This window comes from Periplaneta americana, chromosome 10 (assembly GCF_040183065.1).
Source record: "Periplaneta americana isolate PAMFEO1 chromosome 10, P.americana_PAMFEO1_priV1, whole genome shotgun sequence".
Classification (NCBI taxonomy): domain Eukaryota; kingdom Metazoa; phylum Arthropoda; class Insecta; order Blattodea; family Blattidae; genus Periplaneta; species Periplaneta americana.
The window spans coordinates 148,993,957-149,021,531 of record NC_091126.1 but is presented as its reverse complement, the minus strand read 5'-3'; the positions used below and the strand labels follow the sequence as shown (position 1 = coordinate 149,021,531).

Here is a 27,575-nt window from a genome sequence, read left to right as displayed (position 1 = left end):
AAGCGTCTGACAACGTAATAATTACCAAAATATTATATTGTTTCGAAACTAGTTCCATTTCCTAAAATCTTAGGTCATAATGCAATTTTATGTCATCTTAGCATTATAAACAGATCGTTACTACATCGAAAATCGTGCGTAATTGCCTTATTATGGCATGCGTGCCGATAAAAACAATGACGTATTTGCTATAATGTAATACCAGAATGCTTGCTATCATGGTTATCGTTTCTGTGTGCAACGTAACAAGAAATGAAATGCAAGACAGAAGGTAACATATCATTTATTTCCAATCTTTAAGAATGTTGTATCACTTTTGTAATATCACATAAAACAGTTCTGTGGTTCAGAGAAACTCTATTAACAAAATAAAGGAACATAACCTGCAAGGTCATCCATTACTCTTTACTCATTGCCAAGGCCAGGCGCAACTTATCGATACAAATATATGAAGACAATTTGTCAGTTATGGATTCCGAATTGAATTTCTTTCCTACAATTTATAATGCTAAAGTGTTGTATCCAACCCGTGAATAATCTTATTATGACACTCGTGAAAATTGTCGCACTCACATCGTTCTTTTTTTAAGTAGGTTATTTTACGACGATTTATCAACATCATAGGTTATTTAGCATCTGAATGAGATGAAAGTGATAATGTCGGTGAAATGAGTTCGGGGTCGAGCACCGAAAGTTACCCAGCATTTGCTCATATTGTGTTGAGGGAAAACCCCGGAAGAAACCTCAACTAGGTAACTTGCCCCAACCGGGAATCGAACCCGAGCCACCTGGTTTCGCGGCCAGATGCGCTAACCGTTACTCCACTGGTGTGGACATATTGTCCGTGCGACAAACATTCACTCATGCCATAATCATCAAGATTATCCACTTGTCGAATAAATAACTATTATTCGAACCACGGCAGCTGTTATAGTCAGGTGTAAGTGCAGTAATTTATACATACTATAAAACATCGCAATGGTTTGATCATTCCTTCTGCTAAATAAAGGAAATTACTACAGTACTACGTGATATTTGTCTCTATTAAAGCTTCATTGCTTTATTTGTAAAAAACATTGAGCTTAGTTGGGCTACATTTGCATTGTTTTGTTACCATATACAGATTTTATAACACAATACAATACGCTATATAAATTTGTATAAATCCTTCTTAATTAGATATAATAAGACAACTATTTTGGAAAAATTAGTAGACACAATCTTAAAATTTGAAATTTAATTTATTCTTGTTGCTATATTAACAACAAACAATGTAAATGAAGTGGGTTAGCCAATCAGACTGAATGTTTAATAATGAAACTTGCTCTGCAAATTCGTTGGAGTTAAATTTCGCATTCCTCCTTCATACTCATCTGTGAAGGAACTACCGTACATCCAAGGACAACACTTTGGCTGGAACTGTTATGGTTGGTGGGTGAAAAAAGAATCCAAAAATCCCGAAAAATTGCTGCCATTGTTGAGTAAACTTCTATTCGTGTTTCACAAATAGTAGCAATATTTGTTTCACTCTGTTTTTTCATAAACAATTTATAGTTTCTCATTTCAATTATTTATCCCTTTTCAAACATAAAATAGTACCATTCGTTATGTCCATGGTTTAGTTAATGCATATTTATGTATGTAGTGGCAATCAGTGTTTAATTTAGAAATACATACAAGGTTTTTATTAATTTGAATATTAAGTATTTAGTTGAAATTGTGTCAGTAATATGTAACAATTGTGTTGCTGCTATTTAATGTCTTATTCTGTTTGCATATGTAATATATAAAATAATATTCTAATGCAGTAATAAAGTTAATATTCATTTATTCAAATCATGTCCAATGTCTTGCTCATTATAAAACAGAGACACTGCCACTGCATGGACCTCTGCTCTGTTACCACACACTCGGTTGTTAGGGGCAAGTGAGTGAGCTAGGGAGATGCACAGTGCAAATCAGTTGATCACAGGTCTACGACATCCAGTTCCGACCAAGTCCTCATGAATAGCAACGCCCCTCAGCCTCCCTATTAATATACTGCCTCTTCAGATTCATGTCATTTTCGTAATTCACGTGCTTGCATTCTGCTGCATCCTTTGACCGGAAGACCACAGATTCGCCATCTATCTGAGGAAGCTACGCCCCGGTCTGCCATAGTCCACTATAGAAGTCCTTATGGCTCCCTGGGATTTATGCAGCTTCCCCAGACTGATGACACCTGTAGGTGAATCCCAAAACCGCATCTGCTACGATTTCCTGTTCGATCTGGAGCTATTAAGGTGATACATGAACTGAAGCTAATGAGGGCGAAATGAGTCCGAGGTCCAACACCGAAATTTCCCCAGCAATTCTACTTCAAGTCGTTGAGGGAAAACCTGGAAAAAAACCCAACCAGATAAATTGTCTCAACCAGGATTTGAATCCAGTCTCTTCCTTAATCATTTTTCCAAAAATCTGCAGAAGATTCTCCTTTTTCAGTTAATAGCTTCCTTTGCCTTGCTGTCATGAAACTGTACACTTGTTCTACTGCCTCATTTGGAATTCGTACATTTATCTTCTTTATATCTATCCTGATAATCATGTCTCATGACCAGAACATAGTACGAAATGGAAATATGAAATTTGTAAATTTATCCTTTGAAAAGGTGGAAGAATTCAAATACCTTGAAGCAGCAGTAACAAAGTACTTGAGAGGAAAATTAAATACAGAATAAATTTGGGAAATGCCTACTATTATTCGATTGAGAAGCTTTTGTCATCCAGTCTGCTTTCAAAAAAACTGAAAGTTAGAATTTATAGAACATTTATATTACTGGTTGTTCTGTATGGTTGTGAAACTTGGTCTCTCGCTTTGAGAGAGGAACAGAGGCTAAGAGTGTTTGAGAATAAGGTGCTTGGGAAAATATCTGGGGCTAAGAGGGAAGAAGTTACAGGAGAATGGAGAAAGTTACACAGCGCGAAACTGCACGCATTGTATTCTTCATCTGACATAATTAGGAACATTAAATCCATACATTTGAGATGAGCAGGGCATGTAGCATGTATGGGCGAATTCAGAAAATGCATATAGCTAGTAAACATATAATTTAAATAATATTATGAAGTACTTAACTATCAGTTGGAAATTCTAAATCACCTTCCATACTATTCAAAATATACAATGCTGATGTTTTGCTTAGCTTTAACCGCAATTTGCAAATCTTTTTCGTCCATTGTATTTAAAATAATCTTCTCTTTCGGAAATTATTCTTGCACATCTTGGTAAGAAATCGTCATTTGCAAATATCAAGTTCATCATTCTCCTCGTCATGATGAAAACTGTCGTCGTTAATGCAGGATTAATTATTTAAATGACAAAATATTGATCAATTAACTTAAATGTAGTTTAATAAGAGCTTAAAGCCCAATTTATGTTAGTGAAATGCATTGTCCCTTTAAGTGTTAATTAAGAAGAATTTAAGTAACAATTAAAGTTAAATATGTTTTTGTGAAATCGACCCTAAGATTTGCATGGGTTAGTTGGTGGGAGCTCAAAGTTTTTTCCGGCCTGTGGGAGTAACGCTACCTAAATATGGGGGATGGCCGTGTTGCACCTGGGATTTGACTTTGACAATCATTGTAGTTATTCTTTATTCTCTTCACTTTTCACTGTCAACACCATCACACTACTAATACTGTTGCTGCTACTTCTACAAATAATAATAATAATAATAATAATAATAATAATAATAATAATAATAATAACAATAATAATAATAAATCCTGACAAGAATTTAGTTCAAACCGCCTGATTGTATTAAGAAGAGAAATATATTCATTTGCCCTCAAAGTGGAACATCATGGTGTTTTCTTTTTTTGTTACGATTATTTAATGACGCTGTATCAACTACGAGATTATTTAGCGTCGATGGGATTGATGATAGCCAGATGAGGCAGAGGATTCGCCATAGATTACCTGACATTTGCCTTATGGTTGGAGAAAACCTCGGTAAAAAACCAACCAGATAATCAGCCCAAGTGGGAATCAAACCCCTTCCCCCGAGTGCAACTCCGGATCGGCAGACAAGCACCTTAGCCAATTGAGCTATGCCAGTGGCTTGTCGTGGTGTTAAATTTATAAAGTTTACCTTCATAGTTGTCGAAATATGTTTGCAACGCTTAGAACAAATGACTGATTAAATTGAAAGTCATTTAAAAACAGAGGTGCCATTTAAGGGGAACAGAATAGGACAATTGTTCCCATCTGTGCTTAAGATTTAAAAAAATAATAATAATAATATTTGGTTACTACTACTGAAGAAAAAATGTAACAACTGTACACTTTTATAAATGCTTAAGAATAAAATACGAGTTTTGTTAGTCTAATTCAAGAAATTTATTGTTTGTGGCGATGGAATATCCGGCAATGCCAAGTTCCCTTGGAATTGCAGCAGAAAATCTGGTGTTTTAATTCATTGCATAATTAAATGTTAATATTTTCAGTTTAAAAAATAAATTTATGACGACTATAGTTATACCGTATTCCTAGACTGGAATTAGCAATTTTTTTGTACTATTATTTGGAATAGTCTCTATGAGGAACCAAAACCCATGCCTTTCGGAATTCACGATATTATTACTTTACTTTACACATGCATAGAGTATGTGTTCAGCCATTGCTAAACATTGTTAAATAACTAACGGCCTATTTAAAGGTTTTGGAGACAGTATGTCTGAACTGCTACTGTAAATCATTAAAAAGACACACACACACACAGATGCAATAGAACTTACCGAATTTCACTTAGGAGCTGATTTCACAGGTAGTGAGTGTTCCTGCATTAATTTTTACGAGTAAATTATACTGCTTCATGACATCACCAGTGAGAAAGGAAATATTGAAGCTCCTCCTAATAGAACTTGAGCAAATGAAGTCAGAAATTTTAGATAGGCTACATTTAGCCGCATAGAGAGTCACAAAAAACAAATTACATGTCTTAAAGCAACAATGCCATTCGGTTTGAATCTTTTTTTTTTTTTCTCTCAAGTTTAGCCCAAGATAAAGTTTAGTCCAGTTTACAGTATGGAAAATATTTCATTTCAGAGAAAATATGAAGGGAGTACACCATGTGACCTTTTTGGCCCCTGAAATTTTAAATAGTAAGCTGAGAACGAGTCACTAACCAATTTGTATGTTGTCTCCGAACCAGCTGCAGCTCCTAACAGATACCTGTCTGCCAATCGCTGTGACACTAAAAGTGCACTCAGAACACGTGTAAATAGACCTATAATGCCAATAAGTCATGAACAAAAAATTTAATAAAACATTACGAACACCTTAAACCATTCAGCCATAATGCTTCATGCATCGGAAACGTATTTTTAATAAATGGGATACACACAGCTGTTCTGCATATTTCAGATTTATTTTTGTTTCTTTTCCCCTCTTCAAAAAGTACTGAACTTGGTACGTTTGATATGTGTATATTTATTTTAAAATAATATCCTCTCATGGTCTGTGGATAAGCTTCAGGGCTTCTACCGCGTTGTCTTGGTGTTAGTGGCTGACGTTTCGACCGCTGTGTTGTGGTCATCTTCAGAGCAGTTGGATAAGGAAATAGTCTGTGAGCTCGTATATATATAGTAGTCTCAATGGAGGGGAGTACTTTCGGTGATAGGTCGTAGGTTCTCCTGGCATCTGATTGGTCCTTCGTTGTCCAATCCGGTTGAGGTCTGTATGGAGGGGAGTATTCATATTAAATACTGGCCCTCATAAGGTCCGAAAGAGTGACCTTAATACCGTGCCCGATGTCCGGATGAAGGGGGGTCGCCGCAGACATGTGGAGACCTGGTTTCTCGTTCCTAAGTATGATCTTGGAATAGACTTCCCCATGAGTTGCTGAGTTGTAACTGAGTTTGTGACTCTGACAACCTACGAGCAGAACTTCAATTCCTACACAAAACCTTCAAAAACAACGGATATGACAACAACATTATAAGGAAGTCCACAAACAAGAACTCACTACCAGAAGCACACGAACAAGATCCTGAACTTATGAACATGAAACAGAAGGCCTACCTCCCATACATAGGAGGAACCACAGACAGAATTGGGAAATTACTGAGGAAATTCAATATCAAGATGGTATACAACGCCCCACACAAGATCTCCCACTCATTAGTCAAAGTCAAAGATAAACTTCCATACCTCCAATCAGCCGGAATATACATGATCCCTTGCTTCTGTGGTCTAAAATACATAGGCCAAACTGGACGTACGGTGGAAGATAGAAGGAAGGAACACATCCAAGTCTGCAAATACGGACCATACGAAAAATCAGCAATAGCCTTACACTCAGCAGATTCAGGCCACGCCATCGAATTCGACAATATCAATAATAGATAAAGGCAACAACTTATACAGAAGACTGGTCAAAGAAGCCTTCCACATCAAACTACATCCCAACAACATCAACAAGGACGAGGGGTTACAACTCAGCAACTCATGGGGAAGTCTATTCCAAGATCATACTTAGGAACGAGAAACCAGGTCTCCACATGTACGCGGCGCCCTCCCCCTTCATCCGGACATCGGGCATGGTATCAAGGTCACCCTTTCGGACCTTATGAGGGCCAGTATTTAATATGAATACTCCCCTCCATACAGACCTCAATCAGATTGGACAACGAAGGACCCATCAGATGCCAAAAGGAGAACCTACGACCTATCACTGAAAGTACTCCCCCCATCGAGACTACTATATATATACGAGCTCACAGACTATTTCCTTATCCAACAACTGCTCTGAAGATGACCACAACACAGCGGTCGAAACGTCAGCCACCAACACCAAGACAACGCGGTAGAAGCCCCGAAGCTTATCCACAAACCATGTACACCAGCCGCGGAAGCCTACGCGAACACTTAATATCCTTTCATGTTTTAATTCCTCTTTAGCGTAGATATGTAATATTAAACAGAAAAGTGAAGAGAATATTTCGCCATTGTATGAATGAAAGCTTTTGGCTTGAAGCATTTGCAGTGTAGCATTCTTTGCCTTAGATAATACTAGAGTCGCTTAACAATTATAGCCCCTATTTTGCATACGTATGCAAGAGGGATCATTGTAATACAGCATTGCGACTGAGTAGATCTATTGCATTTACACTGCAATTAGGCGCATTCCCAACCTACATCAGCTGAGTACTCATTGGTGAGTATCCGAGTTTCAGAGAGGCAACCCTACTTGTTCCTAGACAAGCTTCTGTGCATTATCAGCCAGCGATCAGGGAATGCTATTATGGAATGGTGTTTATGCCTAGTGTGGAGAAATGGGAAAACTCGTAGAAAAACCCCAACTGCAACCTTGTATGCCACAAGCAACACTATGGACTTGAACTCGGACCACCTGCATGATAGGTCGAAGATCTGACCAGTCAGCCATTGCAGGGAAACTTTGAAGGCATAGTGTCATTAGTAGAGTGGTTGCTTGATTGCTGATTAGCATTGCGTCATATGACTCCTAAACTGCCTAATCACACAATCTTTGGCATTTACATCTTTCATACTGATACAATTCAGATATGCGGGGGTTCTAATTTTATTTATGTTGATCCTAGCTATAAGTATGTCAATATATTTCTTAATAATTCTTTTTACTAACCATACAAATAAGCATTTGAACTGAAGAATCTTTTCTTTCGTAATAAATGTTTTCAAGGACTTCCCTTGAAATATTATTAATAATACGTATAATAATATCAGATTATTGTATTATTCACAAGTTTGTCATAAATGTGAATACAGTGAAACCACTCATTTACGGACATCGAAGGGACGTAACAATCTGTCCGCATCTGGGAGGTGTCCTTTATTGGTAGGGAGGCTCCCCAATGTAACAGTAAATTTATAATATGCATTATGTATCCCTTCACGCTTTAAATGAAATGTATTACTGTAGTTTAATTCTAAATACAGTATACAGTACTACAGTAAATTCTTTGCAACTATGAACTACAGTAGATAAGACCGAAAAAGGAAAATACAGTACAGTACTGTGCCATGCAATTTTATTCTGAGTCTACAGTTATGCAGGACTGTAATTTACACTTTTAAACTTAACCTTTACGTTCAGATGCCATGTCTCTCGAAACAGAACAACTGATTGAAGTGAAAAGAATAATCCTACTAAACCCTATCATGTGTCGAATACAATTTCACGATCGCGGAAACCTTGGACCCATCAGACAGGATAAATTTTATGACTTTGTTTATCCATCTGCATCCAGCTAACAAGTGGTAGCTGGCTGGACTAGAGGTAGCCTACGAGACCCTTACTGTCTTCTTTCATGTTAAGGAATTTCTGTACTAAATTTTCCATTTTTGTAACACATTAGGTCTTGAAATCCAAGTTCTGTCCGCAGTCAGGAGGTAAAGCAAGCTTTAGGACTGTGAAACAGCTGTCCGTGTCTGAGTGTGTCCGTAAACGAGAATTAAATTTATCATTATTTCTATATTATTTCAGTTGGGACTTAAGAATCTGTCCATATATGACAGTGTTCATATATTGGGGGTGTCCGTAAGGAGAGGGTTCACTGTACACATGTTGGCAAAACTTTTGTAACAGTCTGAGATTTATTATTACGAAAAAAAAAAATGTAAATGTTATTTAGCGACTGTATTAGTAGAAGAGTTTTTTTTTTTCTATTGTTGCTGTGATTTAGTTTTCTTTTACTCTCATAGGCATATTCAATGCAACTTAAGTGTTTTATCATTTCGCTAAATAATTAACCTTTTGAGGTAAGTTCACAAAATTATTTTTGATGTAGCCTAGATTGGCATGATCAACCTGTTTTGTTTTTACTAAATGTAGTCAACTGAATTATCAGGAAGGTGGTAATCACATGACTGACATGATAGTATTTCGAATGAAGATTGTAATATTTGTTGATGTTAAAGAAAAATGTCCCAAGTTTTTTCTGAAACACTCAATCATTTCATTTCAAAATTTCTTATTGTTAGGCAAGCGAATATTGCTGATACAACTACTAATAATGGCACTGTTACTTCTGGATCACTTTTAAAAGGAGCCGAAATAGTTATTTTTATATTTTGTTTTATGTATTAAAGGCAAAGTGCGATTTTGTCACTGTTATAGGTTTTGATTTTAATTTCATATTTGTGTGAAGACAGAACTTCAGCTCTTGAGTTTTCTTACTTTGTCATCATGTATGAAGCACTACCTTAAGAGAAGGTTAATGTAATAAGGAGTTACATTAAGATGTTTAGTTCGGCATCTTTCAAATAAAAACTACTGAAGATAAAGGAATGATGTATCATTAATAAAGTTTCAAATTTTAAAATCATGTTGTTGATGTTAAAAAAAATGTCCCAAGTTTTTTCTGAAACACTCAATCATTTCATTTCAAAATTTGTTATTGTTAGGCAAGCGAATATTACTGATACAACTACTAATAATGGCACTGTTACTTCTGGATCAGTTTTAAAAGGAACCGAAATAGTTATTTTTATATTTTGTTTTATGTATTAATGGCAAAGTGCGATTTTGTCACTGTTATAGGTTTTGATTTTAATTTCATATTTGTGTGAAGACAGAAGTTCAGCTCTTGAGTTTTCTTACTTTGTCATCATGTATGAAGCACTACCTTAAGAGAAGGTTAATGTAATAAGGAGTTACATTAAGATGTTTAGTTCGCCATGTTTCAAATAAAAACTACTGGAGATAAAGGAATGATGTATCATTAATAAAGTTTCAAATTTTAAAATCATATTGTTGATGTTAAAGAAAAATATCCCAAGTTTTTTTCTGAAACAATCATTTCTTTTCAAAATTTGTTATTGTTAGGCAAACGAATATTACTGATACAACTACTAATAATGACACTGTTACTTCTGGATCACTTTTAAAAGGAACCGAAATAGTTATTTTTATATTTTGTTAAATGTATTAATGGCAAAGTGCGATTTTGTCACTGTTATAGGTTTTGATTTTAATTTCATATTTGTGTGAAGAAAGAACTTCAGCTCTGGAGTTTTCTTACTTTATGATCATGTATGAAGCACTACCTTAAGAGAAGGTTAATGTAATAAATAAGGAGTTACATTAAGATGTTTAGTTTGCCATGTTTCAAATAAAAACTACTGGAGATAAAGGAATGATGTATCATTAATAAAGTTTCAAATTTTAAAATCATATTGTTGATGTTAAAGAAAAATATCCCAAGTTTTTTCTGAAACACTCAATCATTTCATTTCAAAATTTGTTATTAGGCAAGCGAATATTACTGATACAACTACTAATAATGACACTGTTACGTCTGGATCACTTTTAAAAGGAACCGAAATAGTTATTTTTATATTTTGTTTTATGTATTAATGGCAAAGTGCGATTTTGTCACTTACAGGTTTTGATTTTAATTTCATATTTGTGTGAAGAAAGAACTTCAGCTTTTGGGTTTCCTTACTTTGTGATCATGTATGAAGCACTGCTTTAAGAGAAGATTAATGTAATAAGGAGTTACATTAAGATGTTTAGTTCGCCATGTTTCAAATAAAAACTACTGAACATAAAGGAATGATGTATCATTAATAAAGTTTCAAATTTTAAAATCATATTGTGTCCCATTTCATTTGACACAGTATCTGATCACTTCAGAGTTCTAACATGGAGAAACATTCTAAAGTTTAAATTTTATTCAGTCATTTCTTTCTTCTAATGATCAATAAGGGGGAAGGGAACTTGTTCGATTAAGTATTCCGTTAGAATTTTCTGTAAACATGGCCATCAATTAAGAACAGTGGAGTAACATTCGAGGAGGAGGAGGACGAAGGTGGTGAGTATAGGGATAGCATGATAAATAGTCGATATTTATTCATTGATGAATTTGTGCTGTGACATCATACGGAGTAGTGAAAGTTATTTCCTTTGGTATTGTTATATGCAAAGTATGTTAGTGGTTGATATAAACTATTATGACTTGTTTGTTACCTACGGAACAATGAATATACTTCAGTACTGACACATTTCTATGAAAGTTCTAGTACAGTATGGTCCAAAAGTTTTAGCCTTGGGAAAGAACCCTCTAATTTTATCATATTATGTAGCAAATATAAGAGAACAGAGAAAACATACTGGATAAAGTAGTTTTGAAATCTGATATGTAATATTAGTACATTTAATTTTGCATGTTAATTGTTTGAAAGTAATGTGAAAATACTTGTGTAGGATTGTTTCGTAGAAAATGCCATTGTTTGAAGATATGACCAAAAAAATAGTAGTACTCATCGTAAATAATTTCATATCTTGAAGTGATTTTGTACGCTTTGGCTGTGTGTACGTGCTTTAAAAACCTAATGTTTTCAAGAATGCTGTTATGCATAAACCGTAATTGTAAGTTTATACTTAGTAGTATAGATTTGAAATGTATTAAAAGACGCCTGTTAAGTGTTTAGTATTCGTATTTTATTTGCCTTTCTTGCCTTCCATTAAGTTATCAACACATCTAAAATGAACCAAATGATATTTTTACTTACTGCAGAACAACTCCTGTCTGTTATATTGGCATATGCATAAACCAAGACAATTATATTTAAAGAAGCATCTAACAGTGGAAGAAATTTTCAAAATTTGCTCAAATTTTAATACATTCATATAACCAGAATAGGGACAAGTACTGGTCATGTGTATGCATTAAGCTGCCATGCTTATTGTACTTTGTAAGCTTCGGCTATCCAACATTATGACTCAAAGGTATTTACTCCACATTTTACTATATAAAAATGGTAATTACAAGTACCGCTAGTAAACGATCTAGGAGATGTTTTCTCTGTTCACGTAATAAAGTCTTGTGTAAATTTTAACAACTGAAGATATTCGTAACAGTTTTTCCCAGAGCAGAAAACATTTGACCACCTGTGAAACAGTGTTATTGTAATTTAGTTAGGATTTGTTGTAGTAATATCACATTTAAATTATATAACTTGAAATGACATATGTTTGCATGAAATGTTTATGATTATACACACTGAATATCCTGAAAATGTGTTTGAAGCAACGGATGTGATTATTTTCTTGTAGCCATGCCAAATGTGAAGTTGTACAGAGGTATGGAACTGGAGTTACTTCCCCCCCTCTAGCAGTAGACATTTTATGTTCTGGATGACAGCACGATCCCACATTTGTATTCTCCTTTAATGTACACTAGTGGCAGATATTAAGGAAGTCAATATAATAGCATATTTAATGTTTTTTTATTTCGAAAACATTGCAATCATATATACATTATATATTAAGTAAATATAATTTCGTTTAAACATAATAAATCGTACATTTATCTTGTTTGTTTATACGAGTAATAGTACTAAATAATAAATAATCTGTTGCGCTACAGCCCGTGAAGGGCCTAGACCGGCCAGCCAGCTGCTGGCCTCACGCCCACATGCCGAAGCAGAGGTGGACGATCATCCAACCAGAATGGAACTATCGTATGGTTAGCACGATGATCCCCCCCAGCCGTTATAGCTGGTATTTGCAACTGGATTTCGCTACCTATCGTAGCTCCCCAAGTGCATCACGATGCTGGGTGGGCACCGGTTCCATACACTGACCGAAATTTCATGAGAAAATTTCTTGCCCCATGAGGACTCGAACCAGCGCGCATTTTGTAACGCGAGTCCTAGGCGGGATGCCTTAGACTGCGACAGTAATAGTACTAGCAGTAATAATAATAATAATAATAATAATAATAATAATAATAATAATAATAATAATAATAGTTAAAATGTTAATAGGCCATGATGGCAATACAATGAGCTGTTTTAGCCTGGAAAAATATCTAGTACAGGGCTGGGCACCAAGAGCAAATTCTACTCTCTCACAGGGGGCTTATGACTTCTCTTCAACCCCTTTCTTCCCCGCCAAACACCGCGCAGTGTTGATGCTGTGATGGATGAATATTAAGCATCCCCGTTTAGAGTCTGGATTCGCTCCCGGTGCCCAGCCCTGATCTAGTACTCTCATTGGCAGGGCGATGCTTGGACCCCAGGGCCATTCTGGAAATCTGGCAATGAGAAAAGTCCTGTCACTACCTGGGGTTAAATCCAAGACCTTCCAGTGCATAGCTAGTTGGTCTATCAACTGAGTTATTCGGCTGCCAATAATAATGATGATGAAGATAATAATAATAATAATAATAATAATAACAATAACAATAATAAGCCTATCCTTGAAAAGTTATGATTTCCTCTCTTGTCTTAATGTATATAGCAACGGTACTGAATTGCTTATATTCTGTATACAAACTCTGTAGTAGAAATTTTACCTCCTGTAGATATAGGTACCGGTAATAAATTTTATTGCCGAAGAAGTGAATGCACCAAATGAATAAAATTTATCAGTGATTGTATTAATTATTGAATGTTTGAGTTCACGTATTCCTATAAAATTGCTTTGTGTGCAGTACATTATTTTTATCGATTTTATGAAGTTATATGACAAATCTAAGTTTTTTTTTTTTTAATTTATGTAAGAATTTTAAATAGTTTTTACAATTAAAGTAGTGAACATTATAAGGCAAAATTTTGTCCTTACAAATTATATTTTTCTCCATAATTCTGGCCACTAGTGTCTTTCAGTGTAGTTCTTTCTATTGTTTATAGGAATGGTTGAATATATAGACACATATCCTTCTAACAAATCCTTATTTAACTACAGGGAATCTCAAATCTTCATTTTTACCTTGGGTAATTGTTTTGGCTGTACATGAGCACCAAAACATTTATTGCAATTCCAGTTAGAAACCAGTATGACAACATGGCGAACAATCTGGAACAATTTCACAAGTTGCTTATGCTTGTACTAAAAGCAAGATAAAATATTGTACATGATGCTTTCTGCAGAAAATTTCTGTCACAAGAACACGAAATGTGAATTATTGCATCTCACTCTTAAAATATTATTTACTGAAAATCTGCACAACTCTGGAATTGTTAGGCCTGCTTAGCATGATAATACAAGACCTCTGCAGACACTGTTATGGTAAGTTTGCCATATAAGAGTATTATGATATTGACCAAATTAGCCTGGGTAGCGCAGTTGGTATAGCACTGGCCTTCTGTGCTTGAGGTTGCGGGTTCGATCCCGGCCCAGGTTGATGGTATTTAATTGTGCTTAAATGCAACATGCTGATGTCAGTAGATTTACTGGCATGTAAAAGAACTCCTGCGGGACAAAATTCTGGCACATCGGTGACACTGATATAATATCGGTAGTTGCGAGCATCGTTAAATAAACCATAATTGTAATTGTTGATCGAATCTGTATATAGACTAGAGGCTGAACTAGTCACTTACGAGAGTATTCTGAATTTCTTTTACATTTAACTAAGATTAGCTCCAATTTCCGCCACTATAAAGATAATCGCATGTACTGTAAAGTGAGTTCCAGCAAATGTTCCTGGTTTTTCTGCCAATTAACCAGCAGAAAGTCTATCCCATTACTGCCTCTGCTTGCACCCGCAAACTCATAGCACTTCACTGGATTCAAACTTGAGTACTATGTTCTATTAACATTCAGTACTCACCTTCCTTACAGTAGCTACTGGAAACGTACCTCATTTTGTGTGATACTATTGACTAAATTTAGTTTTTTTTTTTTTTTTTTTTTTTTTTTTTTTTTTTTTTTTTTTTTTTTTTGTGCGGAACTTGGCAGCCAGAAAATTTACTTCTAAATTTATCTCTTGTTCTGTCACATGATTTTTTTTTCAAAATATGTACACGTCCATACACTGAATATGTAACCATTGCAAAACACAACACAACGTTATAAACTGCACTTATTTTTAGCCGACATAATGTGTGCTTTAACTGCAGGCTGCCAAAGGCACTTCAGTGGCAGCTGGTATTTAAAAAATTTGGTCGTTTACTTTCTTACTACAAAATATTAAGCCTACCATGCTACAGTCGTAAAAATTTTCAAAACCTCACCTATTAACTCTGTCGAGTTTTCGTGTTTTTAGAGCGATCCTGGAGATGCTTTGTATATGCCTCTTTTCCGAACAGAACAAGGAAAAGAGAACAAAGATTTTCTTCTTTCACAGCCACATAACCACTGAAACTTCTCGTATGTGCCACCACGTGGTCTCAACCAACTCAATTCAACTCAAATAACTGCAGTGGGCACAGAAATCAAAAACATTAATAAAATACAAACTCACCCTCTAAAAAAACTTGTTTTTGCACAAAACTGCAGTCGCGAGGCATATTGTACCTCTCTTAACTCATTGTCACTCATCAGTAGCTCTGCCATCTGTTTCAATCTTTCAAAGCTCGTGTACTACCTCCCTGTTCGTTTATCAACAACTTAAAATCCACGCTGGACAACACCCCTCTCATCCCCTCGCTGGGAAGAGATACCCCAAGATCAAGCCAGTCCCCATAAGAAGCACGGTCGTTTACTGTGGCAAATCAACGATGAGGCTCCTACAAATGATTCTAGTTGGATGAGAAACTTACTACAGCTGATCATACCAATCGTGTACTTATAGACCACAATAATTTAACTTGTAAATTTTTTTGGTGTAGCATAAACTTCTACAACCTTAAGGAGCTGCGCCTGAGGCACTTACAAATAATTTCGGGGACAGGGATTTACCAACCATGCAGCTTTCACGTATGATCTCTGTCTCTTTTTCCTCCATTTCCTCTCTCTTGGTGCGTACAGTTGGGACGGTCGTTCTGTGCCGGTGTGCTTGGTTACTTGAGCAACAGAGTGAGTTTATAGAAACACGTGACTTACTGCCTCGGCTGGGATCTGCAGCGTGTAGTGACATCATCATGTGCAGTTGGTTCCAGGATGTGCGATGAACGGCGCATTCCACTCACAGTTGTCCAGTGTCACTTATCACATCACACGTGTTATCATAATAAATACAAACTGATTATAAACATAAAATGATATCCATGGTTCAATTATATAGCAATGAAGAGAAACAGACGCAATCAATATATCTATTCATCAGACAAACTTTCGATACCAGATATATCACCACCATTGTCGTCGTGATTTTCGTTATGATCATCATCTTCATCGTCGTCGCTTTCACTACTGCTGTCTCCGCCCGTAATTATGAAGCTTTCAATTACATTTTCCATAATTCCTTCCTGTTCAATATATTCATCTTCGATTTTTTCAACATGTTCACATACTTTTTCCCATTTTTCTACACTGATGTCATCAACCCGTTGTTGGCACAATTTCATCACTTGCTCTAATTTAAAAGTTGTGTTTTGATCGGCTACCCACTGCTTGATATCTGCCCAAATCAATTCCAATGGATTTAGCTCAGGTGAATACGGCGGCAATCTGAGTACACAGTGTCCATTCATAGCTAAGAGATTGTCAATCACGTAAATTTTATGAAGTGGCTTATGTGCTTTAATGAGCCCGTAAAGCTCCACTTTCAGCATATTTTCCTGAAACTGCAAATTGTTTCTTCTAAGCCAGTCCTGCATATCACTTTTCTTTGAATTACTTGAGGGAGCTTTATGCAACTGCATATTATGGTAAGGTGCGTTATCTATTATAAAAACAGATCTAGGGGGCAAATTCGGAATCAACTTTTCCGTTATCTACTTCTGGTAATTGTTGGCATTCATTTCATGATGGTAGTCTCCAGTTTTCCTGTTCGATTTAAACATCATAAATGCGCCAGGTATAAAACCCGCTCGACCCCCTGCATGAACAATAATAAGCCTAGGTCCTTTCGAAATAGGCGCCAGTAAACCTGAGGTTTTGTCATCACTCCAATTTTTTGGTCTTGTATGGGTGCTATGAATATACATTTCATCCTCGTATATTAGAGGTCTACCTTCTTCTCTGTATTTCTTTATTGCGCGTAAATATGATACGCGCTGTTCTCGAATATCATGCCTTTCCTGTAATACCGCTTTATTATTTCTTGTCTTCTTCCATTTAAACCCCATATCACGTAAAATGATCTTTAAACTTGTACTACCCCCGTTAAAGTTTATGGCATCTTTTAGTTTAGGTAGCAGTTTACTGACAGTGGGCACTGTTTTGTCATTTATATAAAAATTATAAATTGTCTGTCGTATAACTCTTTTATCAAAATCATCAACATCTGTGATGCGTTTCAGTACACGATGAACTTTACTGGGCGTTCCAAAAGAGGTCCCTTCTTCCTCACATTGTTTCCCTTCTTTAATTATCTTTCTTATTGTTCTTTCGGGCACTTTAGTTGCTGCACTCACTCGTTCTTGCACCTTTTTCAGCGGTATTAAAAAGTCTCCAGAAGCTGCTTCACTCTTCATGAAAGAATGTATATTGTTCACAACTTCCCGAGTTTGGCTATGCAGTGTTTTTGCGCCAAGTTTAGACTGAATAGGAGGCATTTTAGTCTACATAAACACACACAACTGCAATTTGCCACGATAATAAATAAACAATATGAATATGAACTAACTAAACTAACAAACTGCAATTATCACGCACGTGGCAGGACGATGTTACACAGCCAAGGCTTTCTGCGATACTGGCCACTTGCCATATTCTGCGCATGCGCGAGAGTGTAGGCTCACTGGCTAGCTACCACATGATTCTCACCGGCACAGAATGAACGTCCCAACTGTACACAATAATAGCTGAAGGATAACATAAACATCAGCCAGAATAATAAAATAAACTAAGCAGCCATGCAGATAGGAGAAACTAAAACGTGAGAATACTCTAATTGGCGTCTTTAGTGGTTAGTCATAAAACAGGAATGTCCAATTTTGAAAACTTATTCAATTTATTAATATAACATACTGCGTAGGTTTCAATCTGATAAAGTGCCATGAGTTAACAGATACAAGCAATGGTGGTAGCTAGGGGACCTAACACTGATAGGCCAACAGAAACACTGGGAATTTTCGCAGGTACTCACTGTATTACATTTCAGTGACATTATTACAGTTTGATGGACTTGAGACACTCGTAAATAATTACTTTTTGATGCTGTTCCATTAAATTATAATTTTAAGTGTTTGAATAGGGCTGATTCGTGAGATTATTGCAGTTAAATTACAGATTTCTTATTCCTACTCTTATATTACACAGAACATGATAGAAAGGAAATCAATTTTTATTCCAACAGTTTCTTTGTCAATATTTGTAATGGTAGTCTTCTCACCAGTTAATATATTTGCTATGAAATCTATTTCTTCCTGAAAAAATTAAACATAACCAGAATTTTTCGGGTGATAGGGACACAGGTCATAGGACTCTTCATTTGCCTTCATACGTAATATTTTATGACTTTATGGTTATAATTTGTTTTCGTGTAGTTTTGTTACAACTTTTTGTTAGGAAGTTTTTAAAGTTTACAAATGTCAGAGTTCAAATGTATGCTCTATTATTACAGTTGAAAAAAGGACTCATTCACACAAAGAAATAATTAAAATATTTAATAATCATGACTAATGACATTTAATTTTGAGAACATTAACATTCCCATGTCCACATCTGTGGAGTAACGGTCAGCGCGTCTGGCCGCAAAACCAGGTGGCTCGGGTTCGATTCCCGGTCGGGGCAAGTTACCTGGTTGAGGTTTTTTCCGGGGTTTTCCCTCAACCCAATACAAGCAAATGCTGGGTAACTTTCGGTGCTAGACCCCGGACTCATTTCACCGGCATTATCACCTTCATTTCATTCAGACGCTAAATAACCTGAGATGTTGATACAGCGTCGTAAAATAACCTAATAAAATAAAATAAAAACATTCCCACTACTATAATTTTAGGTTGAACAAAAATTTGCGCTGTTATGAATCTTGATAATTTAAGTTTATTTAATTTCTGGCGAGGTTAATGGATGTTTAAGAGTGATAAAATCCTTTTCAAGGTTCCCTTAGAAGGGCAAGTGATGCTAGGTGACTGGTATTGTAAGTTTGTAGTACATAAAACCTATCCTGAATGAGAGGGATTGAGATAGAACTGTAGCCTATAATCTTACCACAATTCTCAACAATGTCAGAACACAGTCTTAATCGACTATGTATGGAACTGTTGTTTATATCAATATAAAAAATATTGCATTTACTGCAAAAAAGTAATAATAAAACATAAGGACCAATACTTTAACGTTTATTAAACAAGTAAGTTATTCCGTTGTCTTTGAATAATATTATTCTTTTCACTACCAACTCACATTCAAATAGGAAATGAAAGCTAATAGCAAATTTTATTCCTGAAATATCATTTGTAAAACTTTCCTTCATCTTTTCTATAGTAACGGAAGTGTCAAGTACGAAAATATCTGTTGTGGGACTGCTTGAAATTGGACATTTTTATTGTATTGCCTGACCAAGGTTAAAAAGTACATTGAACTACGGCTCCAGATTATCCAATTTTTCATGGCGCAAAAACTGCCCAATGTCATAAAAATGATTGACTTTGAGAGGCCCTGATTGTAGAAGTTGAGCATGAGCTTCTGCATGATGTAGTAGTGACGTCATTGCAACACTATTCTTTTGAAATGAGCTGAAGCTAGTGCTTTGTTTCATCTGTACTTGGTCACTGGCTAGTACATATTTTGAACATCTCGTCTGTCTTCATAGCGAAATATGAGGCTTGCTTGCATAGGGTAATGTTTCTGTTTTATGCGGTAACCTTAATAGCAGTCCAGTGGAATGAACTAGACTAATGCAAGCCAGAATTTTAGGTGGAAGAGAAAGTTCTGAGATTTATTAGACTTCAAACTGTCTCTAAATTTGGCGTCTAATGTAATAAATTACCAGCATGCAGTTCATAAAATCTTGACATCCGAAATATTTTATCCCAGTCTCAGCTGTATATTTTATAACATTAGAGCATGCTTTAAGTCTCTCAAATACTGTCAAGGAAGACCAAAAATACGAGATGTAACACAAATGCTTTGTTTCAGATATCAGAATATTTACCTACACAAAGATACTAATATTTTATGTTTAAAAGCTATTTGATGATGCGATCGTCAATGGTAGCATGTGTATGACAGTGTCGAAGCTTATGCTTTCAAATCCTTTTTATATTTTGTGCTGCAGTTCCCAGAGAAATGCAAATACCGCATTCTGGAGCAAATTATTTTATTTTGTAAATAATTTTCTCTTGAGCTTTATAATAAAAGAACAATTTCGATCATTAGTATTTAAGCAGATTTGTGTGTTCACGATCATTGAATATTAACGATAAAAAATACAGAACAATATTATTGCCACTTAAATTTCATAATATATTTGTACTGTCTGTCTTAGTAGATACTTCACTTTGTATGAATTCGATTGGAAACCTACAAACGTCAAATTAACCTGGTACATTGCACATAGCTGTTAAAATTGAATTATTTTTGAAATGATATAAGTTCTCTGTTCCCGACAATATGAAAGTTAAAAAATTTAAATTTCCTCTCGTGATTGTGCTAGTATGTATGAGCAACAAATACTGTACTCAGACAGATGGTAATTTATCTCTCTCTTTGACGCAACATGCGTCATGTTCACTATTAGGATCTGTATGATTTATTTGTAAGTAATCCTCATAATCATATTTCTTAATGGTGTTTTGATATTAAACTATTGATTAATAGTATTAAAAACTTCAAATACCTTGAGTTAATTGGTATATTTAGAAAATAAAACATTATGCAGTTCCTTTTAATGAATGGACTACATATAGTTTATATTTTTATGTACTTGAGTGTTAAAACAATAGTTATTTTAAACAGGTACTGTAAACTTTTCAGAAGATAAAAAAATATAAATGTGGTATCTGTTCATTAGAAATTCAAGTTCGTAAAGAATAATATTGATGTTATGATAGAAGTACAGAGCGTTCGAGCCAAAGTGTCCCCTTCTATTATGAAAACTGGTTGGCAGGCGGAAATGATGCGAGTCCTGGTGTTAAGCTGCACTCTAGGCTTTTAGGAATGTTTGTCCAAACATTTTCGTCCAATACAACATTTCGTCCAAATTTCTATGACCAACACTTTTAAGTCCAGTGAAATAAGTCCATAGCATTTTCGTCCAAAAGTAAATTTCGTCTAGAAATTTTTAGTCTACAAAAATTTAGTCCAATATACATATTGTCCAATCGTGATTGATTATGGATATTCAGTATAGTTTAAACAGGTGCCAACAATATAATACCAAATAATGGAGAACTCAAAAATGGATGGTGCTGCTAGGGATATGCATACATTAGTTTTACTTAAAATTATCAGGTATGGATCCCAAAGTAATTACTTCAAAAAGGAACAAACCATTGCTCATAAAAAAAGCTACTGTTATGAACACCACTCTTAATAATGGGAATCGAACCAGGATATATTGGCAATGTGAGAATTGGTCAACCCGTAATGAAATTACACAGCAATCCAAAGATGGAAATTAAAGAAGGAAATTACACTTTCTAAGAAATAGCTGTAATGAATGCATGATCTTTGTTCTTTGAAATAACTGAAAATAAATCTCATGTTGTTTTATTTCAGTGATTCTTTTTTTTTTTTTTTTGTAATAAACACAGCTACGAAAATTTCAAGTAAACAGATTTGAACTAAATCAGGTAAGGACAAAATATACAGTATATAGGACGAAATTTCACATAATACTAAAATGACATGGACGAAAGATTTGTGGACAAAGTAAAATTTGATGCAGGACAAACATATAACTGGACAATCGTAAAATTAGGACCAAATTACGAATGGACGAAAACGTAATGGACTAACATTCTGCAACCCACGCTAGTACGGTAGGTTCAAGTCAGTATTCAGTGCGTTCTGTTGTGCGCGTTTGTATTGTGATCTGCAGTATAGAACAACTCATTTTTATATGCAAGACTTTCGTGAAATATACGTGGAGAACATGTTGCTGTAAATTCAGACGTCGTTTCCCCGATGGTCCTGTGCCAAATAAGAAAACAATATACAGACTTGTAAAGAAATTTAACAAGACAGGCTCCATTCAAAATAAGAAGCGTCAAGTGAATAAATGGGTCTTAACTGAGGAAACATTAGATGAAATAGATTTTCGATTAGAACGAAGCTCTCAGAAATCTTTGCGATGATTAGCCCAGGAAGTAGGGGTGTCAAAAACCTCAGTTCAACACGCCACTAAATTGTTGAAGTTAAAACGTACAAAACCTATGTAGTGCATCACATGAGTGAAAATGAACTACAGAAAGTGTCCAGGATCGTGTTGAAGCGATGTCAAGCATGCTTGAATGCCGAAGGTCACCGTTTCCAGCATTTACTACAATAAGGTAAGCCTTTTATTTCAATATTATGAGTTTTATTTTGTCGCAAATTACAGTCACAGTTTGGCGGCGTCCCGTATAGCATGCCACTGGTAGTGAGTGGACATCTTGACTCGAATGCTCTGTATTTTTATAATGTGTTTAGAGAAGCTAGCTTTATAAAAATATGTTCTATGAAGTAGTATTTATTTTGTATGTAGCCTATCACTTCGTACAGTGTTGCTTTAACTTACAGTGAAGACACATTCATAAACCATAACAAATTGTGTCACTTGTGTGTAGAATTCTTTGGTGCTGAAACAGGAATGAGGATATGTTTGCCAAATAAGAAATATCATAGAACTTAGTCTGTAAAATGGACTCTGTTTTCATTTATGGTTCAGCAATGAGTAATTTATGTTACAGCTCAGTACGAAAAGTACTATTCCAAATTCAATTGTATGTCAGAGACATAATGTCAAATTCGTGTTTGCTATTTTCTCTAACTTATCACGATAAATATTTCTTGAAACTGTAATCTTCTATACAAAACAGTGTGAAAGTAACTAGGGTTACCATATTAACATTTTTCCTTGTACCACCCATTTTGAGACCCTACTTTCAGCCCCATTTAAGTATATCTAAAATGCTAGAAAAAAAACACCTTTATTATGGCTATAGTAAAATTATTTTATTTATTTCTAGTCATCGACCTTTTTTACATGCTTTAGTTGGCTAAGCTGCCATACTTCTAGCAAGTAGGGTGCTACCCCAAGATTGAAAGAAAGAGCAGAAAACAATTTTGTTCCCTTAAAAGCAAAGAATGTTTTTAGTAAATGTGATAATGAGCATCTGGTTTTTGTTATTCAGAATGACATATATGCTTTTTACACTGCTTTTTATGATTATATTAGCAATTGAATGTCACAATACAGTGATTTGACTATATTTCACTGGTTAACTGCGATAAAAGAGCCAGAATGGCAAGCAGTGGAAAAAAGTGTGTCATTTTTAAGAGAACTGAATATTATTGTTGATGACTGTGTACTGTTTGATTAAGTAAGTTCCTTAAAAAACATACATGGAGATGCAGAATGCAACATGGTAGGGCATAATGTTGCAGAAAAATGGTATTAATACATGAGTGGTTCTACTGGATGTGTTAAATTGTTACAGCTAGTACAGTATAGTCACAGTCTACTATATACAGTCGCGAAGCTTGAGGTGGTTTTTTTGCAAATCTCGTGATAAAGTGCTCCAAGCGGTTAGCAACTAAAAACAATGGACTGTCCATGGTCGACTTTGGACTGTGTCATATTTCTATCGAGTGCTAGCTCGTTGCGTATTTCACATTGATGCTTGTGAAATGTTCGTTATTGGTTGTAATGAAAATGTTAATGGCTAAAATATAATAATTGGAATAATAATATGGGACAAGGAGGAGACGTTTGTAGTGCTATAAATTGTAGCAACAGTAAGAGAAAGAGGCCAGAGTTATCCTTTTTCCGATATCCGAAAGATTCAGAAAGGTTCTTGGGTTTCCACAAGAATGCTGTGCAGAAACAAAACTTTTAATTTTGAAGTTCTTTGTGACTGTTAGAATACATTATATCCTTAAATTTCACAATGAAATGTTTCAGTCTAACCGAAAGGATATTAGATACCGGTTAAAGTTCTGTCACTTAGGCTGCTAAATTTCCAGAAAAATAAAGGTTAGGTCTACTTTTTTTTCAGAGGATATATTTTTAATTGTAGCTATTAATTTTGTTATTTTTATGTGTTATACTAAAGACGTAGAAAAATTAAGTTTGTTTTAAAAAAACTTATTGATCATGTTTTATTTTCAATTCTGGTGGGATTATTATTGCTTAGGCCTACTTTTTTTTCAAAGGATATGTTTGTCATTATAGCTGTTAATTTTGTTGTTATTTTTATTTGTTGCTTTACTAGAGACGTAGAAAAAGTCTGTTACAATAAAATTTATTGATCACGTTTTATTTCCAATTCTGGTGTGATTATTATTGCTTAACCTCATCCCACTTTGTTAACTACGTAAGCCTACACTACAAGTACCGATACACGTAAGTTACTCCATTAATTCATATTTCCATTATTATTGTTGTAAAGGGAAATGCAAATTAATATTTATTGGTTTCATAGTTAATTATCGCTATAATCTTGAATGAGTGAAGCTTTTATAGTAACTTATTTCTTGCAGGTATCTTCGAGTTTATGGTGGAATTTAATATACTTCATTAAAATAATAAATTAACTTTGTGCATTTAATATTTCAATAATGGAAGGAAGGTGTTAATTTTTCCAAAAGAACACGACAACGAAAGTGTAACATATTTTGTCGTCTGTTAGGAGAGAGATCTGCGATGATGAGGCGATAGTAGCGATCCTAGTGGTGGGCAACTATCCATGTTTGCATTTTTACTACATATTGAGCTTCGCGACTGTATATAGTAGACTGTGGTATAGTACTACTTTGGCACATATGCATATAATGCAGCTGTGGAAATAACATTTTCACTGTTAAATATTCAGTGGACGGATGAGCGAAATAAATTGAATGTTGAAACTGTGAAGTTATATTTAATAGCATTGTAGAACATGAAACGTGTAACATGCCAAAATACTATGATGGCATTGTAAGTAAAGGATTTCTTGAAGGAAGTTAGAGGCAACAAGAAATATGTAAAATAATGTGATAAATACAAATTGTTCCGAATTCACCCACATGTTCAATTCTAAAATATGGTAACCCGAAAAGTAATTGATGCAATATTTTGCCATCAACTATGTGCTTCTATAGTCTTAAGGGGTTACATACACTTTCCACCATTATAAATTGTATTCCTCCATAGCGATATATATGCAATAGAGGGGGAAAGGAACTGGCCACTCTACCCCATTATCTCCTGGCCTAGTTGCCTCATAAGTGGTGCCTTCTTGGTATCACTTATGAGGTTCAGTCCTGTTTTCGGATGTCTGAAAATTGATTTTCAGTTTAAAAGCAAACATTTTGCTTACATAAAAAGTTTTTGAAGTTGTGAGTTTTGAGAAATGTTATTTTGCGATTTGTACCAAACTGCTCTTTAAAAAATTACTCCCAAAATCTTTAATATCATTAAGATTGTTTTTTTTTTTTTTTTGCATTAAAAGTAACATTCATATTAACAAGCCCTGCCTCAATGTTTGGAATATCTGCACTACATGAAGAAGAAATTTTTTTCTTGATATATTTAACTTTTAAGAAATTTTTCATAGATTATTATTTTTTTTTCAACCTTTCTGTTAAAGATAGGATAAAGATGGAGCTGCAGTTTATTGTTATTGCTAAGAACAAGTGCCATGCAATTATTTAAAATAAATTGTGAAAAATATGATTAGAAAAGGTTGTGAAAAATACAGTTTCAAGAAAATGAGCGATAAACTTACAGATTGATGACTATTGTTGTGTTTGCAAGGCAGAACATTTTAATGCATAACATGGTCAATTTTATAGGTATCTTAAAATTTCTTTCACAGATGTAAAACTAAAAGTTCACATTAAATTACTATGAAAAACAAAATAAAAATAAATTTCTTTGACTCGATGGCATATTTTTCAGAAAATGAGCGATAAATTTACAGATTGCTGGCTGGTATTGTTTGCATGGCAGGACATTTTAATACATAACTTGCTGAGTTTTATAGCTAGCTAGCATAAATTTTTTCCACAGAAATAAAGCTGAAAGTTTATATTACATTATTATAAGAAAAATTAAAAATGAATATTCTTTTACTTTCGAAGGTGTATGTAACCCCTTAATTTGTGTCCATACTTTTATAAAATTCATGAATTTAATTAAGACACTTCATCCTCTCCATTAGTTGCACTTATAAATGCGAAAATTCCTACACCATTACTGTAGATAGACAAAATTTGCCCTTACAATTCAGACATCTGTTTTCGGTTTATGAAATAATTTTCTGCAGGAGTTGTTCCGAATTAATGTTTAAATCATGTTAGAATGGAGTATGACATGAAATTATAATTAATTACTCTGTAATATTTCAAAATTTAAACATGTTCTATTATCTATGTCACTCTGCGTCAGAAGGCAGAATAAGAATTATAGTTAGAACAGTAAAAACTCTTGGCAGACGGCAAGTTTTCCTTAGAAATTGCTCATATACGTAAACAGTTTTTGGTACTTAGTTGCTTAGGTGTGTTAAAAAGAAATCTTATTTCTCTACAGAATTTAGTTCAAAGATTAGGCCTATATGTGCAGCTTGGTTTTATTAATTCTCAAACAACATAACAAATACATTGTTAGTGCTGCGTAGTTGAAAAAATAACCTCAATTATAAATTAATCATAAAAGTAAATTTGTACACATGGTTGAAGTGATGTAACTGTACACATTGAAGACAGCAATAGAATACATAAAGAATTTTAAAAACCTCTAATTATGTGCATGGTTAATTAGAAAATTAGGCTGAAAATGTGCATAATTTGGCATCAGTGCATCACTGGCTCACCTACGAATACACACACGAACTCTGTCTGAATAGCAGCATTCCATCTCTTAGTCATTGCAGTGGGGTTGCCATATTTCCTCATGTTAGGAAATAATGATACGTGTTAATATTTTTATTTAATTTGTAAGAAAAGAGTAAAAATCAGAATCATATGAAGAATAGTTAACTAGTAAAACAGTGTTAACATTTAGGGGGAAATTATTTTTTACTGAGAAAAGTATTAATTTGTGACTAAGATGGTATTTGAAATTTTTGTTGTATTATTTTCAAGAAATAAGCTGTTAAAATCTGAACAGTTATGTTACTTCCACCTTGTATATGTCTAAAATATAAAAGGCATAATATTAATATTTTGTGCCTTGGGGCAGCATTCCATCTCTTAGTCATTGCAGTGGGGTTGCCATATTTCCTCATGTCAGGAAATAATGATACGTGTTAATATTTTTATTTAATTTGTAAGAAAAGAGTAAAAATCAGAATCATATGAAGAATAGTTAACTAGTAAAACAGTGTTAACATTTAGGGGGAAATTATTTTTTACTGAGAAAAGTATTAATTTGTGACTAAGATGGTATTTGAAATTTTTGTTGTATTATTTTCAAGAAATAAGCTGTTAAAATCTGAACAGTTATGTTACTTCCACCTTGTATATGTCTAAAATATAAAAGGCATAATATTAATATTTTGTGCCTTGGAGCAAATGTAAACTGGAAAAAAAGCCATGAGTGAAACAACATAACTAATCACTAGATATTTGCTGTACCAGTACCGGCTT

General features: G+C 34.5%; 1 protein-coding gene across 13 annotated transcripts in view; it reads left to right on the top strand.

Annotated features, from left to right (window-relative positions):
• The window catches only part of LOC138708096 (nuclear protein MDM1-like), a 945,585-nt gene that overhangs the window by 893,973 nt on the left and 24,037 nt on the right, over nt 1-27,575 (top strand). For 11 of the 13 annotated variants that reach the window (XM_069838271.1, XM_069838273.1, XM_069838270.1 and 8 more), the window contains one exon: nt 12,081-12,107. The exons of the other annotated variants lie outside the window; for them this stretch is intronic. In XM_069838271.1, the coding sequence (XP_069694372.1) occupies nt 12,081-12,107 (27 nt within the window). The remainder of the gene's footprint in view (nt 1-12,080; nt 12,108-27,575) is intronic. 13 annotated transcript variants of the gene reach the window in all.